The sequence below is a fragment of the Amblyraja radiata genome, chromosome 10 (genome assembly GCF_010909765.2).
Source record: "Amblyraja radiata isolate CabotCenter1 chromosome 10, sAmbRad1.1.pri, whole genome shotgun sequence".
In the NCBI taxonomy this organism is placed as follows: Eukaryota; Metazoa; Chordata; class Chondrichthyes; order Rajiformes; family Rajidae; genus Amblyraja; species Amblyraja radiata.
Window position 1 is genome coordinate 34,370,967 of NC_045965.1, and position 12,141 is coordinate 34,383,107.

General features: G+C 38.5%; 1 protein-coding gene across 2 annotated transcripts in view; it reads left to right on the forward strand.

Annotated features, from left to right (window-relative positions):
• fggy (FGGY carbohydrate kinase domain containing) overlaps nt 1-12,141 on the forward strand; it is a 178,323-nt gene that overhangs the window by 102,889 nt on the left and 63,293 nt on the right. For both annotated transcript variants that reach the window (XM_033028522.1, XM_033028523.1), the window contains exons 9-10: nt 7,411-7,518; nt 9,373-9,434. In XM_033028522.1, the coding sequence (XP_032884413.1) occupies nt 7,411-7,518; nt 9,373-9,434 (170 nt within the window). The remainder of the gene's footprint in view (nt 1-7,410; nt 7,519-9,372; nt 9,435-12,141) is intronic.

Genomic DNA, 12,141 nt, shown 5'->3' on the forward strand with positions numbered 1-12,141 from the left:
AGATAATTCATCCTGAAGAATAATATCCTGAACACTTTTTTATTCCTCAAATTTTTGATAATAGTTAACCACGAAGGTGTACTCAAAAAAACAGAATGTTTTTTTTATGCAATAGAATATTATTCAAATAATTTAATAGCTAACCACATGCAATTAAGTTATCAAGTACATTGATGTATTGTAAGTTCCGAACTAGACTATGCACTTTACACTAGGCTGATATGCCAAATTAATTAAAATTTGCAATGTTAAAAATGCTGAAAATATAGAGGCGCCAAAAATCACCAATAATTGACATTCTCATTATCGGTATTTAGCACTGCCTAATTCAATTTTATCGGTATTATTTAATAATTGGTGTCCACAATTTGGGATTTGAAAGTGCAAGTATATTTTCTCTAATATGTATTTTTTTTATTGATACATTTTGGGGATGGCACTCTCAATCTGGGCTTCAGGGAATGTAAATCATAAAGATTAGGCAAGATAAACTTAATCTAAGTGGAAGTACAGGTGCACAACCTTTTATCCGAAAGCCTTGGGACCAGACACTTCTCGGATTTCGGAATTTTTCGGATGTCGGAATGGAAGATTTTTAGCGTAGATTAGGTAGGTAGCGGGCGGCTTGGAAAGTCTGGAGCGGCTGCCTCCTCCCTGGAGACTGGGGAATCATTGTAAATCATTGCTTAAATGTTAGTCAGTTAGTTTGGAGGACTTTTATGTGGTGAAGGGGGGGTGAAGGGGAAACCTTTAATTCTTAGTCCCCTACCTGGTTGGAGAGGCGGGGAGCGGGCAATGCCTTACCGGGTCGCCGTGCCGTAAGCTCCGGAGCGCTGTGGCCGCCGACTCCCAACATCGCGGAGCTGTGGCTGCGGGCGTCCGGCCGCGGGCGGCGCCGGTTGCAGCTCTGACCCCGGCAACTCTACCCCTGGCTGCGCGGCGCTCCAAATCTAGCGCCGCCCGCGGCCGGACGCCCGCAGCCCCAGCTCCGCGATGTTGGGAGTCGGCGGCGGCGCAGCGCTGGGATACCAGCGGGGAGCGGGCAATGCCTTACCGGGTCGCCGTGCGGTAAGCTCCGGAGCGCTGTGGCAGCCGACTCCCAACATCGCGGAGCTGGGGCTGCGGGCGTCCGGCCGCGGGCGGCGCTGGATTTGGAGCGCCGCGCAGCCAGGGGTAGAGTTGCCCGGGTCAGAGCTACAACCGGCGCCGCCCGCGGCCAGACGCCCGCAGCCCCAGTTCCGCGATGTTGGGAGTCGGCGGCCACAGCGCTCCGGAGCTTACGGCACGGCGACCCGGTAAGGCATTGCCCGCTCCACGCCTCTCCGACCAGGTAGGGGACTAAGAATTAAAGTTTCCCCCTTCACCCCCCTTCACCACATAAAACCCCTCCAAACTAACTGACTAACATTTAAGCAATGATTTACAGATGTTTAAGTGTCTCCCCGGTCTCCGGAGAGAAGGCAGCCGCTACAGTAGTACAGACCTGGGTTGACCGTGGGTCGTTTCGGGTCAAGTTTGGCGCCAAACGCGAGCTTTGGTGTGCAGACGACATCCTGGAAAAAAATGTCCGGTTTTCGGAGCTTTCCGGTTTCCGGAATTTCGGATAAAAGGTTGTGCACCTGTACATGTTTTATGTGGGTATGTGCCGAATTGCCTCCTTCAGTATACTGTGTCCCTGTTTACCAAAAAGGAGAATATTGGAAGTGAAGCATAACACACAAGTGCCACTACATACAGCATCTACTGTGAGTAAGGTAGATAAATATGAACATAAGAAACTAAGAAATAGGAGAAGCAGATTATATCGCCCCTCACTTCTGTTGTGCTTTTAAATAAAATCACTGATGATCTTTTACCTCAGTTCCACATCCCCTTACTTACTCAATGTCAGTGTTGTGAATCTACTTGGCAAATGAACTTCCACACTTCTACTGATTAGAGAATTGTACAGATTCACCACCTTTGGGAAAGACATTTTCTCTACCCTATCCTGAATGGCCAATATGGAATTTTGCTACTGACACTAAAATTAAGCTTTTAGATGACACAAAGATTTCTGGGGTCTCGGACTGTGAGGAATGCTGTCAAATATGCAGCTGGATATTGATCAGCTGCAGAAATGGGTGGAGGAATGGCAGATGGAATTTAATCCAAGAATGTCTAGGGAGTTGCACTTTGGGAGGTCAAATCTAAAGGGAAAATACACAATTAATGGCATGACCCTTCACCGTATTGATGTGCAGAAGGATCTTGGGGTTCAAGTCCATAACTCCCTGAAGGTGGCAACACAAGAAGCTAAAGAAGGCATATGGTCGCTTTGGTTAGGCCATATTTGGAATATTGTGTGAAATTCTGCTTGCCCCATTACAGGAAGGATGTGGAGGCTTTAGAAAAGGTGCAGAGGAGGTTTACAAGAATGATGCTTAGATTAGGGGATATTAGGTACAGGGACAGACTTGGATTGGTTTCTCTGGAATGCCAGAGGTTGATGGGAGACCTGACATAAGTATATAAAATGAGGAGAGGCAAAGATAGGGTAGACAAATCCTTTTTCCCAGGATGACAAAATCAAAAACTGGATGGCATAGCTTTAAGGTGAGAGGGCAAAGTTTAAAGAAGATGTGCGGAACAAATGTTTTGCATGTAGGATGGTGAGTGCCAGGAACGCTGCGGCAGGGCTGGTGGTTCAGGCAGATATGATTGGGGTATTTGAGAGAATTTTGGATAGACATTTGGATATACAGGGAATGGAGGGATATGGATTATGTGCAGGCAGAAAAGAGTTAGTCTTGGCATCATGTACAGCACAGATATCGTGGGCCGAAGGGCAGGTTCTTATGTCATTCTGTTCTATGTACTTGGTTTGAGACGCCCTGACCTTGAGAAACAACATTCTGGCAAGTGTCATAAGTAAGATCACCTCTGTTCAGAGTGCAAGTAAGCCCAGTCTGCACAATGTCCTCTCATAGAACAATTCCCCAATATATAATTCACATTGATGAACCTTTGTTTCATTTCCTCTATCCCACCTAAACGGAAGGGAGATGTGGAAAATGTTTCAATCTAAGGGATGGTAGGAACTCACTGCCTCAGAGAGTGGTTGAGGCAGAAGCCTTAATCGGATTTAAAAACTATTCTGATATGTCCACGGAGCCATAACTTGCACCATTGACTGGAACTAAAACAGTGGCCAAATGGGTTCCTTCTGACTTGTCAAATTTGTATAACCCTATTCCTTGAAGAAATGAGACTGCATACTTGTAATAGTTGATTTTCAATATATAAAGATTATTAGACAGTAATTAATCATGCTTTTAAACAAAACTTTAATTTGAAATGGACAAGCCCTTACTTCCTGCATCTCATTTAGTTTCTATGTACCAACATGCACAGGAATTTAACCACATTCTGCAGAATTGAATTGTGAGTCACATGACAGCAAAACACAGGGCATTTCAACTCTGTAAACATATGTTGGATATTCTTATTCGAACATTTATCTGCACTCATCTGAAGTTGTGGCCCAATATTTATTCTCACTTCATTCGATTAATCGTCAAGTGCAAAAGGTTCTTAGTGGTAATGGACACTTTAGGTGTGATTTTTAATGTTCCTGTCACACAGGTTTGCAAAACCCAGCAATTCAGGGTCATGTTTTGTTTCAAATTGCCCCGAGGCAGTGGTGATAAATGCTTGGAATTAATTCACAGCAATGAGAGGCATGTCTGATCAAGCTGATGTTCAAACTGCTTTTGATCAGCTTCAGGCGTACCCAGCCCTAATGCATCACCAGCAATCCTACGTTTATAAGATTATCAGCAGAAAGGAGCTGTTCTGTACATGAACTGATGGACTTGCTTTATCGTGTAGAACAAATAAAACTGTCTATTGATTAAAATAACAGGGATTTGAAAGATGACAGAGCAAGAATTGAAGAGCACTGGTCATGAAGTTGTACAAATAAGATTCATGAGCAAAAGATTTGCTGTGATTTTAGAGTTCAGTTCAGGTGCTTTAGGTGATTTAGGTAAATGTATTATTTCTCAGTGCTTTTTGTTTAATGTTTGAATGTGTGATTCACCTGTACCTTGTATGTGATGGTTTTATATGTGATGACCATATTTCAAAGAAGCAATGACAAAAATAGAGATGATTGCTATTCTACACCCATTCAGACTTCGTAGTTGCTTTGTATATTTACAACAAAGTAATTCGTCCTTTTTAAACAGAGTCTGCTTTATTTTTCATTATGGAAATGTTCAGAAATCCTGCTTAATGTTTGGCCAACCTTCTACATTAGCTGGTAACTCATCTTTAAAAGAACTCCATTGGGAAAACTGGTTTTCGACAGCAATGTTATAATTAAGATGCTGCTGCTAGGTGGAATAAAATAGGTGTGCAGAAACACCACTATAAGCCATTTTGTCCTGTTAGTGTGGTGGCAAGAGCAGAGAATGGAATGTCTCTGTCAGGTTTGTTCCTGCATTTGAAGGCAGGTGAGCCATCTATTTTTTTTTTTAAACAACCTCCAATATAACACATTAGAACACTCTGTGAAATCACCTTGATCCTGATACTGATCCTGAAGAAAATAACTTGAGTACCAGCTGTAGTTAAAATATCTTAAAATGTTTCAAAACTAAAAAGCACTGTTGAAGTGGAGATTCTAGTACCATGGTTAAAAGTTGTAGACATTTTCTCTCAATTTATTCAATAGAAATGAAGATCGAATGAAGTATATTGTAAACTTAGTAGATATTTCTTATTTTTTTACTATCGCCAAAATTAAGAATATCCCCAATGCATGTTATAACTCATAGAATTGCACTTTAGCATAACATTATTAAATGAAGGCTGCATAGGGTCATTATGATAACGAAACTTTCAATGCTTTTTATCCAGCACTGTTGGGTTTCTTCTGCTGTTGTAGACATGTTCAGCTGTTGGAGGGTTTAGCTGGAATGTTGAACCCATCTCTGGTGCCAAACATGCATTGCTTGCTGATTGATGTTTGGATGTAACATAGAAGCATAGAAAATAGGTACAGGAGTAGGCCATTCGGCCCTTCGAGCAAGCACCACAATTCAATATGATCATGGCTGATCATCCAAAATCAGTACCCTGTTCCTGCTTTCTCCCCATATCCCTTGAGTCCGTTAGCCCTAAGAGCTATATATAACTCTCTGCTCTGCATAGTTCTGGCCAGTGACAGTATTAGTATGTGAAAGGAAGAATTGCAGATGCTGGTTTAAATTGATGATAGACACAAAGTGTTGGAGTAACTCAGCAGGACAGGCTGCATCTCTGGAGAGAAGGAATGGGTGACATTTCGGGTCGAGGTCTGAACAAGGGTCTTCTCCCATTCCAATGTACCAATGTACAACTCTGTTGCTCTGTTGTTCTTTTCCTCTATACTTCCTTTGCCGAAAGTCAATTTTATTCAATTGAAAAGCTCATATGAAAGCCAAAGCCTGAAGAACATGATGGCAACAGTGCTAAATACACTTCTGAGGACTCCTGATGCATGGTCACAAGTTTCCCATTTCCGTGGTGATTAACACCTTAATCATTATCCAGGCTTCAATCCTTTACCACGATGGCAACTTGAATTAAACATGTGCTGAAAGGACACTTCACGTTGACACTATTTTTCGACTACTTTTTTCATAACTTAGATGAGCTTTTCACTTACCATATTTCAGGAAAGGTATTTAAGTATAATTTTATACAACGTTGCAGCTTCTGGTCCTTTTGGTATTTTATCATAATTTTCATAACACTGTATAACTGACAATGTATCTAAAAGGTAAGCAGATTAACCATATAACAATGCCCTACAAGTCCGTGCCGAACAACTTTTTTCCCTTAGTCCCACCTGCCTGCACTCATACCATAACCCTCCATTCCCTTCTCATCCATATGCCTATCCAATTTATTTTTAAATGATACCAACAAACCTGCCGCCACCACTTCCACTGGAAGCTCATTCCACACCGCTACCACTCTCTGAGTAAAGAAGTTCCCCCTCATGTTACCCCTAAACTTCTGTCCCTTAATTCTGAAGTCATATCCTCTTGTTTGAATAGTTTGAATAGATTGTATTTTTATTGCTTTAATATGATTAAAGGATGACTTAAAACATCATGAACTAAATATGAATATGAACTAAAGTTGCAGTCGCACAGATCTGTGGTGGAGAGTTCATCATTCAGGCAGTTGAAAGGGGATCACACTCTGGTTAACATTATTCTACTTCTTATCAGGCACAACATTGCCAAAAAAATATCTCTCAAATGTAGAGTAGATTGTTTTACTTAGCGGTGGAGTCTCAAAACAGGGAGCACAGTTTCAAAATAAGGAATAGGTAGGTTATGATAAAATGAGGAGAATTTTTTTCACTGAGAGGATGGTGAATTCCCTGCCCCAGTGGGCTTCAGAGGCCCATTTTTCATGTTCCTTAAAAACAGATTGATAGATTGCTGGGTGTTAAGGGAATCCAGGTATATAGGGGATAATAATGTAAAATGGGGGTGAGAGAAAAACAGCTATGATCTTAATAATCTGAAGTGTAAGCTTGACGTGTCAGATGGCCTACTTTTGCTCCTCGTTCTTATGTTCTAAAGCAAGGTCTGTGTTATTCGCTCTGTGAAATAAACATGGACTGAAGTGTTTGTAATGGTAGCATTTATGTGGTGTCTCATCACATTAAGCTGTCTCAAAGTGCTTTAAAATAATAAACAACTTATCATATTACATTGGCAAAAGAAGCAGTATGCATGAACAATATCCTGAAAGCAACAATGAAACATATAACCAGTTAATCTGTTTTTTATCCCATTATTGAAGGCAAGGATTTGGCCACCTGTTCTTTTCTAAACACAGGCATGAAGATATCCCAAATCTTCTTTGATCTCTGATATGGATCTTTAACTTTTTGTTGAGCAGCTTGAAAAGTCTGATGGTTTCTGGTTTAATTGCTAATCCAAAAAGCAGCGAGTTATATTTAGATTTTAGTGTTGGTCCCCACCATATGTACCAACGATCTGTGTTGGAATTAGCTGGCAGACCCAATCTAATTTGATTTTCAGGGTTCAAAAGCAGCCATAAGCAGTTCATAAGCATAATAGATGAGCATATATATTACAGAGTGCCAATTGCTTAATGTGGAGTACAGCCAACTCATCTTGTCCCTACAAAAATTGGAAGAAATTTGAAAAAAGAAGGAAAGGTGATTTTTCTGTTGAAGTACTGGTTTATTTTCTATTACCATTGGAATTCTTAATTTTATTATTACACTTACAAGCAATAAGTTTCAACAACTGGAGTACATGCCTAATGTGGCCTCAACAACTGACATTACCAGTTGACCATTTAATTTACGTTAAACTTTTTTTTAATTTTGATCCCCAGATTAGTAAAAGTCCAATATTTGTGCCTGGTGTTTGGGGCCCTTATTTCTCTGCTATGGTACCTGATTTATGGTTAAATGAAGGTGGACAAAGTGCTACTGGAAAACTGGTAAGAATGATTCTGAAAAGTATAGTCAAGGAGCCTTGTGAGGGAATATTCTTTGTATTTTGGGAACATAAAAGGCACTGACAACACTGAAACATTTGTATACTGTCAGGTTTATTGTGGCATTTTTTTGACCAGATATGGTTCTGTATTTTAAAATTTCTGATACTTTGTAAAAACGCAATTCAGGATATGAAGAAATGATCGAACATGAAGTAGAGAAAACAGGAATACTTTCAGATTAATAATAAATGATAGGAAACTCATTCTTTCTGGATTTTTTTTAACAGAGCACAAAATTATTGCCAACATTTAACAAAATTGCTGTTCTTATCCGTGTGTACACTTTTTTTTACAAAGCTCCACACTAAACTAATATAACTTTCTTTATGCAGCAAGGGTTTTCTGTTTTTCTATTGCATAACATATCATTTACATTTATAAGAGTTGGTGATGCGTGGAAATCAACTCCATTCTGTCGTGCAAATATTCTTAAGCACATAGCACTCTGCCTCTGCTCTGCCAATACTTTTTGGTCATTTAGTACTCCCAACCAGCCATGATCTTCCAGAGGCCACATGTTGAAACAATTGCATGAATTGGTGTGTCAAACATCAGCTCTGTAAGTCTCTGGCACTGTAATGTAGCAACTCTACCGCTGTGCCACCTCTTCTTTTAAAATATTAAAATATTTAATAAAAACAGGACAGAAATGTCACATTTTGTTGATAATGCCTCTGTGAAGCACATACGGCATTTTGCTAAATTAAACCTTTTTTTAATGTAAATTGTTATTTTAACAAACACTGTAGTCATTGGTTAAGGATGAACTGTTGGTTAAGTCTATCTCTACAACCCTCCCTATCTCCTACATCTTTCAAAATTCAAAATAATGACAAGGGATCATAATTTTTCACCTTAAAAGATGAATAGAAAAATTCAAAACTTTGAACAACCCAACTCTGAACTCTCCTAGTTCAACGCTAATCTGTCAGCCAAAATTATTGCATGCATTGGTCTGTCAAACATCAGCTCTGTAAGTCTCTGGCACTGTAAAGCAGCAACTCTACCGCTGTGCCAGAGTGATTCTTGAACTCATAAACCGATGGTATATTAGCAGGGGTAACAATATTCATGTTAAGGAGAGACAATTTAATGCTTGTATATTGATTTATAAAGCTATAGTTGCAGATCTTTGGAAGATTTTCTGTTCTTCTTCCAACTGAATGATAAAATAAGATTAGATGTGTTAACTGAGAATTCCAGCATAAATTTCATCTCAAGTTTAGGACAATGAGTGAACGACAATTTTGATGGAGTCAGAAGTAAGAGTTCTATCATCTGGGCACTGGTTTTGTAGGATTGAAACTGACCTAATTATCATTTCTAAAGAATAATGAATCATCGGTGTTTCTACTGAAACAAAAAGCTTGTGCAGATTAACTATCAGTCCTGGGTAAATCCCTCAAAATTCACACTCAAAATATTCAATTCACTCTGTACAACCATCTTTATCACATTGTAAATATGTTGTTTCAGTTTAATACCTAATATCGTTTTGCTTATTTCATTGTATAAAAAGGTGTTCAAGAATCTTAAATATCAATCAGTTAACCAGTTTTGTTTACAAAAAAAGTTATAAACCCATTGTTTGTAATCATCTCATAACAATTCTTACAAAAGGCATTTAAAATAAATTTCCCTCCACTACATAGTCTCTATTTTCTGTAGCATCCTGTAATTTCATGCTGAAGTTATAATGAGGAACATTGTCATTTTGGAAGTGTACTTGAAGTTTGCAGATCTTACTCATTCAGAAGACTAACAGCCTTGCCACAACGTGTTTCTTTGTTTTAGATGGACCATGTTGTTAAAAGTCATGCTGCATTCCCAGAGCTGGAGTCCAATGCGAAGGCGAGGTCTGTCTAGCTCTTATATTGTAGCCTGATGGCGATGCCTACTTTACAATTTTTTTAAATATATCAGAATGAATGATGATTTGGATGAATGGTAGCTTTTCTGTTGTGTTGGAATGTGTACTTTATTGGAACATGTTAGATGTTTTTACACAGTAGTATTTTTGTCCACTTAGCTATAGTTTTTTACCATTGTTTAGGATATGAGTATCACTGGCAAGGTTAGTATTTATAGCCTTTGCTGTGCAAACTATCATTGTGGAATTTAAGATTTGCCTCCAAATTTTTTGTGGTTCAGGTAAAATATTATTATTTCTAAAATTGATTGTGTACAAAGTTACCACGTGCTGTGGTAGCACTTACCAGTTAAAAAATCTAGTGCAAATCCAATTGAAGATTATTAAATTATTTACCTCAGAATTCCTGGAAATTACTGTTGACAATATTATTGAGTCTAGTACTTGTGTAACTTTAACAAGAATGTCCAGAGAAAAATCATATGATCATGCTAAACATTTGTTCACTAATATTTCCAAAAGTTATTAACGACCTTATATGTTACATGATGCTTGTGAAACTTACCAAAGGACCAATTTTCTGAATATATGCTCTCAGCACAGCTGGCCCCATGGAAATAAGGCATATCATAAAATTATAGGTCTGTTAGCAACTTTCTTCTGTACATTAATTTCCCAATTTGCAGTCCCAGTGGATGCAGCTTTCTGTCAGGGCCTAACAGACTCTTAAATGTCCAAATTAACAGGAATGGAATGAGATCATGCTGTGTAAAATGAGCATATAAATATGTTCTAATCTATTTCCACAAAACACCCATCTGTGTATTTAATAATTTCCGTTTTCTTAGCTGTAAACATTTTTTTCTCACCATTCTCATTCAGATCCGCTGAAACGTCAGTTCCGTGCCAGGGCAGTCCATTGCCCTTTGGTTCTACATTTAATGGATGCCCAAATAGTCCTTGTTCACCATCTTCTATCTGAACTTGGATTATGCAACTTCTCCTTGGACTTCATTCACTTTCATAAACTGAGCAAGAGAACATTTATTAGTCCCATCCCTGTCTGTCTTTTAATATGAACCATTCTTTGTTGTGGGCCAACACAGTTGCCTCTCTCAACTCCTTTTAACAGTATATTGATGGCTGTCTTGGTACTGCTTCTTACTCTTGGAAGTTTTCATCAACTTTGGTGTAAATGTAACTTCCTTTCTTGACTCAATTTTAGTCCAAAATGCCCCACCTGTAGTTTCTATGTTGTTTAGCCAGGGAGGGATTGTCCTCATATATACAGAGTTCTCTACAGTGTTCTCTAAGAACTTTATGTATTTCAATGAGGCCATCTCTTAGTCTCCCAAACTTTGAAGAATAAAGGCCTAACGTAGTCTCTTCACCTGACAGAATCATAATTCCAAGAACCAGTCTCAATTTTTTCTGTGCTTGCTTCATAATATTATTGAGCTGCTGCAGAGGATGGTGGTGGAGGCAGATACAAAAGTGGCATTTAAAACATTTTTGAATGAGCACATGGATATGCAGGGAATGGAGGGATATGTTTTTGGCATCATGTTCGGCATAGACATGGTGGGCCGAAGGACCTGTTCCTATGCTGTACTTTTCCATGTTCTGTTATGTAGCGTTGTTTCATCCCAGAAAAAATAGAAGACTCATTTTTAATATCGTTTTTTTATTGTGTATGCAAAATGCAAGTTAGGATGGTAGCAAATAAAGTATCTAATAAAACAGGTTAGTTGTCCAAACATTCCATCAACAGTGAAAGACATCTCAAAGGACAGGTTTGAAGCCCTTTAATCAGACCTTTAATCTCAATTCATCAAATTAATGTTGTTTATTTATATATATATACATTCCTAAATTGTCAGTACTTTCCATTCAGTACTTGCCTAGGCCTGCAAAAGTTGCATCTCCCAAATTCCAATCATTGTTCTTGTATGTGAATTCAACTTCAATTTGGGATCGGCTGTCAGGGCTGGTTTTGTTAATTATCCAAACAAATTTAGTGCTATTACACTCCAAATTATGGGAATTAGATAAAATAGAAATAATGCCATTGAGTTCCGTAATTTCTAAATGCGCTCACATGAAAATAGCTTTTCAGCCATTTTAGTATTTAATTTTCATTCTTGAATTTCTTCATTGAACAGTTTAAATGCGACATATTACAATTAAGGCAGAGAAAACCTTAAGAAAAGGCATAAGGCAACAGTTTCTGGTTTTCTGAGAGTTTATCAACATCTGCAAAAATATTAGACGTATCAAATGTATGGTTCATGCATGCAATTGGAATTAACTGAACTATGTAATTGAATGCAGAATTAAAATTCATAACCCAGGCTTTCCTGTTAACGCGGTGTACCACCACACGTGTACAAGACAATACTTATCGCAATACAGTAGGTCTAAATAAATTAAGTAAAATTTGCCAACATTCATGTAACATTGTGCATTGATACAGCAATTATCAATTTCTTCTGTGCCTAATTAAAGGGTACATTTTAGGGTACGATAACTGAAAATAATTTAAAGCTGAATCGTTTCTGCTATTGCATTTTCATTAGAATGGTGTGTATATATGAGGATTTAGTGACTTCAAATGTTGATTTCCATGTTAAAAATAGAGACTAAAATAAAAAATACACTATGAGGAATCACAGCTCCGTGACCTTAAATTATTT